This window comes from Hyaena hyaena, unplaced genomic scaffold (assembly GCF_003009895.1).
Source record: "Hyaena hyaena isolate Hyena2069 unplaced genomic scaffold, ASM300989v1 scaffold_81, whole genome shotgun sequence".
NCBI classification, from domain to species: domain Eukaryota; kingdom Metazoa; phylum Chordata; class Mammalia; order Carnivora; family Hyaenidae; genus Hyaena; species Hyaena hyaena.
Genome location: NW_024080714.1, coordinates 126,262 through 134,331, shown reverse-complemented (window position 1 = coordinate 134,331; position 8,070 = coordinate 126,262). Strand labels below are relative to the sequence as shown.

Sequence of the window (8,070 nt, the reverse complement as noted above, 5' to 3'; positions counted from 1 at the left end):
AATACAAACTCGGTCCTGAATCACGCCGCTATGACTTGGGGAGAAGAGTTGAACTCTGCGTGCTTTTTGGCGACTGCTAGTCTCATTTTCTCCCAAACTGAGTTATCTTCCATCAGGCAAAATTTGCTAACGGTCTCACTCATTATTACAGATTAATGTCACTGCTTGCAAGAGATGCTTACTTTCGTCTTATATGAGCACAGCCTTTGATAATTAATTCTGATAACACCAATATAGAGGCCTGAATACTTGACATATTATTCAATGACTCTTGGCAGAAAGGGAGAATATCTCACTTGAATGTGATAAAATACTATAAAAATCTGTATTTTACTACTTTTCATGAGGAATTTCACTATTTGAGAAATAATTTTATATTTTACCTGGCTGATTTTAATTTATACTTAACTATTTGTTTTTTTTTTAAAGAAGATACATGAAAATAGATGATAATATACAACATTCTCCATGAACTAAACCTAGGAGAGATTAAATTTTGCCCCAAGTGAAATAGCTAAATTCAGTGGATTTTAATTACTTTTGTCCCCATGGGCTGCTTCTTCTTTTTTTTTTTTTTTTTTTAATTTCTTATATTTTCCCCTTAGGTTGCATGATTAATTTGCAAGTTGAGTCCCATACTGTCCATGAAACTAAGCAGAACATAGGACAGAGGAGGTGATTAGGTGCCACTTTTTGAGCACTGAGAAAGGTTTCAGTCAACATCAGCCTGTGTCACTGAGACAGAACAAAGGCCACCTGCAGTCATGCCTCAGCTCTTTAGGGCCTGGTGGTGGCTCACTCAAACTCCGGATCATTAGAATCCCTACTTCTTGTACAGACAGGCTGCTAGGCATCATGTGAGGCAGTTCCCATGCCCTAGTTTTCATTCTGGGGTTGTTTGGAAATCGTATTTTCTTGACTCTGAAAATAACAGCTGTCCATGGATACATTTTTACAGGGCAGCAATAACTTCCCAGAATACATTTTTTTTTTCTTGAATGAACCCCGAGGCCTTGGAAGTCACCCCTCCCTGCCCACTACATGCTCTTGATATTGCTTTCTCTAATAGCTCTTTCGGTGCTGAGATTCTAAATGTAAAGCTTAACACTCAACCAGTGTAAGCAACGTTCTTATGGAAAGCTGCCTTGATGTTGGCTTACACATGAAATGGAAATGGCTTGTGTTATCCATCCTTAAAAAAATTTCTAGTGCTCAGCCTCCATGAAATGGATTGCTTATGGGGAGATAATGTCTGTTCTATTCCTTTTTAAGTCTGTGAAAAATGTCATCCTGGTTAATAGGGTGATTAAAACTCTTTATGCTCCAGGAGATAAATGTGATTATGTTTGTCATACTCTACCCAAGATAAAGACAGCAAAGAAGGCAAACTTGAAATTCCATAACATTTCCTCTCTTCCATATCCAGGAACATTCAGAACTCAATACACAGATGGTACTTCACATAAAGAATAACATTATCTGTTAAACATTTTTCCTTTCCATTAACCAATTTAACAATATGCCTCTGGTATAAAAGGAATAGACAAATGACTAAATCTTCTGAAATCTGAGTTCTCACTGTAGAAAAATACCACTTCAGTCATATTGCTTGTTTTCCCTTTAACTTACATCTTTGTTACTTCACTTCTGCTTTTAAAATGCAACTGGAGTCTGTCCCCATCAACCTTCCCTCTGCGGGAGAAGAATGCACGATCATTCTTATGGGAGCCCCCTGGCCAACCCTCAAGGACAACAGACATATATGAAAAGGGTCTGTAAACAGAAGTATGTACTCAGATGTTCGTGCCTTCAGGCCTCCTACAAGCCAGGCCCTGCGGGAATGGAGCACACCCTAGACTCAGGCCAGGAATATGGGCACAACTTGTTCCTTCCTTCATGTCATTCAAAGGCTAGAGATCTTTTCGTGGCAGAGATTTAGTTAAAAACGATGCTGAGTGAAAAGTTTTTGCCTCTCCATATAGCCTGATAAATCCCACAATCCTTTCCTTGTAGGCTTGAGATTTTTTAACAGGTTACATATGAATCCCAGATGCTGCTTACACCTGTTTAATTAATTAACAATATGGCAATTTTTACAGGGTAAGCTGGCCCAGAGAAAAATGTTACATTATGCACTTGACATTTCATTTAAAAATTTTCCTTAGAACCAAAAGTTTTTGTTATAGCAGAAAAAAATTTAAATATATTTTATTAAACCTGATTGCTAATTAGAGCCTAAGTAATTATAAAGAAATTGCACAACTGATACCCCACCATATTTTTCTGGGTATATCGACATATGAAAGTACTTTTCTTTAAAGAATGTTAATTTCAAGTAAAAATAATTGCGTGCAGACATTATTCTCTGTTTTCTCTAAGAGATCACAGAGGATAGGAAAGGGCTGGACGTGCACATAAGAACTTACCAGTAGTTTCATCAGGGAGGCAGTACTGACTATTTAATATTGAGACTCAATACTCAGGTACTTCCTGGTTAAAAATATTTGCTAAGGTAGGTGATAATTGGACTCTTTTTACATTGACAGTTGAGATAAAACAACAAACTGTCAGTCAATGTTTAGGGACACTGACCAACTTCTCAAAAGGGTACATTTTATATCCATGATATGTTATTATTTTAGCACGACCAGCTTTTCAAGTCCTCATAATCTGTCACTGGCTTCTTACCTATGTATAAGACTTGCGGGGCTGTGAGATGAGCTCGTGAGCTAACTAATTAGCACATGCAAACCCAGGACTGCAAATGCAGGCCAACAGAGCCACATCTGCTACCTGACATACTGGGTTTACCTGTTAACCTGTTGCTCTGGAATCGTCTGAATAGGAGCAAGCCTTCTGAGCCCTGAGAATCACATTCAGACACAAGACGCTGTTGGAACTAATTTAATCAGACACACTGAGGTACTAGTATGGTTAGGAGTCGGTCTATAAAGATTTTCCATCATATGTTATTATAAATTTTTTTCAGGTACAAAACTTGGCTTCAGCTGTTATAAACAGAAGTATTTCCCCTGGGATCTTCTCCACAGAGAGGTTATCCATATAATTATTTTTAAACAGTCTTCCTAATTTTGGGAAAACCTTATACACACACATGCCTATGTCGATTTGAAAGTTAAGTGCACAGATGGTCGGCCTCCTATGTGGACACTGAACGCCTTCTCTCCCATGGGTTCCGTCAACAGTGCACATGTTCCTGATGATAAATCAATCGAGTCCCTTTGCTTCTGTGGCATCTCCGAAGCCACCCTTTCCCAAACAACCGTTTCGGACTTCCCTCGCCATGCTCATCTCATTTGGATTTCAAAGCTTCCTCCCACTCAGGAGACGATTCAGCGTTCTTGGGAATTGCTGGAAATATTGATTGCATTTTACTTCGAAAGTCTTTCATCTAAAAGAAGGGGAAAAATCAGTTATCAAAATTAAAAGAGCCAAAGCAATTAGAGACAGACTCTGTTGCTGGTGGGATACTTCATTGCTTGTGGGTACAGTGAAAGGTAAAGACTCTGCCCCAGCTACCTTGAGAGGAAATGAGATACACATCCATTCTTCTTCCACGTAGTAATCTATTCGACTTTAAATTACATTAAACACCACTCTGAATCTGGGAGGCAACATAATCTAAATTGTCAACCCTCCATGATATCTATTTCCTACCAGAAGAATGTTATGTATTGTTGGCTTTTTCATATATAAAGATACAGCTGAGAATAGACGTTCTGTTTATCTTAAACAAATATACCAAGGCCATTCATAGAAGCATTTTGGAGCTAGAGGGAAGAAGTAGAGACAAGAAACTTAGTAGGGAGTTAATACAAAATGAATCGGTGGATGGCAGATAAATTAGAATGTTCTCACAGGCCAAAGAGCGTTGAAAGCTCTGTGTAGAGGTTTTACCAACAGAGATTGACTTGGAACCCGAGGGTCACAACAGTGGCTAGAAGATCTTTCATAGGAGCGTCAGCCTGCAGCACGTGGTCCTACCCGTGAAGCGCACCGCCCTAAGGGAGGGCGGATCATCTGTGCATTCGATGGTGCCAGCTACACGCTTCTTGATTCGTGATTTTAACCTGTCTGGTCCTGTTGTGAAGATACTTCACTACTACAGTGCAGTGTGACAATATTCTCCTCAGCCACATCCTAACTGTATTTCTCAAGGAAACGGATCTCCTCAAGCAGATGTGTGAAGCACCTCAGACTCATCGACAACACCAAGTTCATTTCTTGGAGTGATTATGTTGAGAGACGGCTGATATTTTTTTTTATACTACTGCTTATTTATTTCACTTCGTTTTGAAGCTGATTCCTTACCTTGTTTCTAAATCCAGCAAGGGTGTCTTGTTCAGGACTTATAAATTCTTAGGCATTCACTCCAGTCCCTGTAGCACTGCTATTCACAGCACAGACGCTGCTATCAGATAGACCTCTCTGTTGAAATCCCAGCTCTACTACTGGGGAAAACGCCTGTCTCTAAGCTGCAGTTTCCACATGTGTAGAATGGAGATAACTACCTGCTTATAGGGTTGTGAGGATTAAGTGAGGGAACGCACGTAAAGCACAGCACCTAACACATGGAAGTCCTTAATATATATTGGCCATTGTTATTATAGCATCATCAAAGTATGTGTTATGTTCCAAGAACAAAGTTCATACGGATATATATAATATGGTAGGTTGGTTAAAAGCATTATAGTTCTATATCATCTTGGTTTAAATACTTTGACACTGGGGGATACACATGCTTATCCATTATATGTAGTCTATAGGAGGTCCATGTCAATCATCTTTATTGTTTCGATCCCAGACACCAATTCTCATGACAAACACGTCCAATGCATGGGTGTCTCTCCCTAGCCCCGTCTTCCATGCAACTTTTTGTACTGTAATGAATCTTTCATAACACGTTGTCACCTAGATGTAGTGCTGGGGAGAGATTGGAAATGTAGTTCCAAGTAACAGTTCTCAAATAGTGTCATAATTTTGGTTGCCATAATCACAGGGAACTACTATTTGTCCTGTGGGAGGGGGGTAGATTCTAAAGATCTAGAATGGCCACAAAAAGAATTGCGTTGTCCGAAATACCAATATAGCCCCATTGAGGCATCTGTTGCGTAGGCCTTCTAAGTTCAAAGACGTCCCTGGCCAGGGTCTGCTTGTGCTCCCTCTTCTTTCCCTTTGCCTTTATGGCTGAACATCTGTTACAACTAAATCCAATGACAAGAGTTTTCAATGGGGTGTCAGAGAGCGAGGACACGAAGAGAATAATTTACCATTCCACCTTCTCAGTGATGTGGAACACAGTCAGTTGCTGAGAAGAGAGAAGCTGGGAAACACAGATGAGGTCTGGGTAGGAGTAAAGGGTAGCTGCTCTATTCAGCATGGGGAAGGGGCTCTCATTTTCTCCTCTTGGACTGATCTTTTCATTTCTTTCATTTCCCAAGTATTGTATCATTTACTTGTTCCCAGAGTCATAAATGAGTTACTGAACCGCTAAAAGAAATCATCTCTGAAAAAGAGCCAACTAGGAATAGATAGGCTTTGAAGAGGGTAAAGGAAGGGAGGCATATGGGATAAGGAACACCATTTAGGCCTCCTCTTTAATTTTACAGCTGTGGAAATGGAAACCTAGAGTGTACACTGAAGTTATAAAGAGGGCCTCATGTTACTCTAAACAATGGGGTTCCACAGGTTTTTAAGCTTCAACTATTTATGTTACATGGATAGGACATTAAAAACCTTCAGTTTTTTTCCCCCTGAATCAACGTCTGATATGCAGTTCAGTGATAACACTCTCACGGGCCAACAGAACATTCTCCTGCTTAAAAATGTGCTTGGAAAAAAGATTTAGGGGTTGAGTACATTTAAGCAAATTTGATTGTAAAACCAAATTATGAATTCCACAACGATGGCAGCTATTGCCACAAACCATCCCCTACCCTACACCCCCCAAGTTTGGTGAGGATAGGACAATGCTGGGAGCTAGAGATCCCTCAACTCAGTTTTACTCTGAAGCATTTTCCAAACTCTGGGATCTCATGCTGTCTTCCGTTTTCCTCTTTCCTCTGACCAGGGAGAATTTTTCCCTGGCTATGAGTCCCAGGGCTACGCTTCTAATCAGGCCGTGTGCCACACAACTCCAGGCACTGCTCTCCACAAAGACTGAGACAGGAATGGCAGCCCCCAGGCAATGAGCCACTGCCCAAGAACCTCATTCGTAAGTCCCAATGATTGTGTCCATCAGTGATGGGTTGTGATATTATCAGAAAGTATTACTTCCTAAGGCAGCAAGGCCTGAATATTGTGTCATGACAATTGTGCAATGTATTACAAGTAATTTGTTACTAATATGGACATCCTGAAGACTGGGTATAATCAACTTTTTAGATATTAGAACAGCTTCAAAATTATGTCTCTAATAATGTTATTCTCACTCACACTGCAACAGCTTTTTGAAGGGCCACATAGCCAGTAAGCCAGGAGAGAAACACGGGATACTGCCACACATTTATCATGCATATTTTGTCAGGGACAAAACAACATGATGACTTTTGGTTGAATGCGTGGTGTGCTGAAAAGCTCCTTAAAAGCTCAGGATATGTACCCAATTAGAGAAAACCCTTACAGCATCTATTCTTAAAAAAAAAAAAAAAAAAGCAGTTTTTAGAATTAAAAGCTCCAAGGTGTATAATGTCTTTGCCATTGACTAGCTCATTTGGCTTCAGCTGCCTATTGCTGGGCTTTGGTACTGGAGGTAGAATGATGAAAGCTTTATAGGACCAACTGATGAGAAAGCCTCTGGATATGTCAGTAATTACGGTGCCAACAGTGATTTTGAATAACCTGGAAATCCAGCTTCTTCATGAAACAGAATAAGACAATAACTGTTACTTGAACAGGAATAAGAATGGCTGCCACTTGAGGTTACCTATGTGCCAGGCACTCTACCAAGCATTAGGCTATTATTTAGTCTTTACAATTCTTTGTGGCAGAAATGAAAACCACCACTTTACATATGAGAAACCAGAAGTCAGAGAGGTTAACCCATCCAGGGTGACATGGTTTCTAAGTACAACTGACTGAATGATGTCCAGGCTCTTTCACTATAGCCACTCTGGTTCTTCAACCTAGAAAGACTTGGTACCTCTATAACCTCCAATCACATGCCAGCTTTCACTAAAATGACTTTAAAAGCATATACACCTCTTACAATGGCTACCATTTTATTTAGAATGATACCCAGTAGTCATGTACTTCTAGATATAGGGGGCTTATACTTCTCCACCCTCTTTAAGTTAGGTAACCACGTGACTAGTTCTGGCAAAAGAGAGGTGCCTCACTTCTAGGTTGAAGCATTTAGTTGCAGGTGTTTCCAGGCCATTCTTACCTTGCCATAGAAATCATGGAAACCCGTGTTACTATGGCGATGCCTCAAGATCAAAGCAATCTGAGGTACAAAGCCACCTATGGAGGACAGCTCCCCTAGGGATTCAAGTAAACCCACAGTGGATTTAATGAAATAAACCTTAAGTCACACGTTTGGAGGCTGTTTTTCACTGTAGTAAACCAGCCTATCCTGACTTGACATAGTAAAGAGAATTACGAAATAGACCTAAGGCATGCTCTGATCCCCTTCGAAATTACATTAAACTTGGCTGAAACATGGCTGAATAAAAACTCAAGGGCTGGACAAAGGGGAAGAAGAACTCTGCAGTTAAGCTTAAAAAGCTCTTAGAATCATCTGGAACCAAATCACCATTCTTCCCACTTTCAGAGCCTAGTGCATCAATGAGTCCCATCATAGGACACTGCTTCCTGGGTAGTCAGAACATTTCTAGATGTTTCCAATAAAATCGTATGGTCTGTATGGTAAAGGGTCATTTTGGGGGGTGGATTGCTGTCCTGTCTACTTGATAAAATTCAACTAAGCAGCAGTGGTTTTATTTGGAGAGAAGATGCTGGTACCTTTCAATTTTAATTAGCTTGGCTGATGTCCACCTGGATCCTGAGATATGTTTGAACATGCTAGAGTATTTAATATTCAATTGCATT

General features: G+C 40.1%; 1 protein-coding gene across 1 annotated transcript in view; it reads right to left on the bottom strand.

Moving 5' to 3' along the window:
* Positions 1-2,888: 2,888 nt before the first annotated feature.
* The window catches only part of TMEM242 (transmembrane protein 242), a 29,639-nt gene continuing 24,457 nt past the window's right edge, over positions 2,889-8,070 (bottom strand). The window contains exon 4 of the mRNA XM_039234117.1: positions 2,889-3,412. Coding sequence (XP_039090048.1) covers positions 3,314-3,412 — 99 coding nt within the window. The 3' untranslated portion in view covers positions 2,889-3,313. The remainder of the gene's footprint in view (positions 3,413-8,070) is intronic.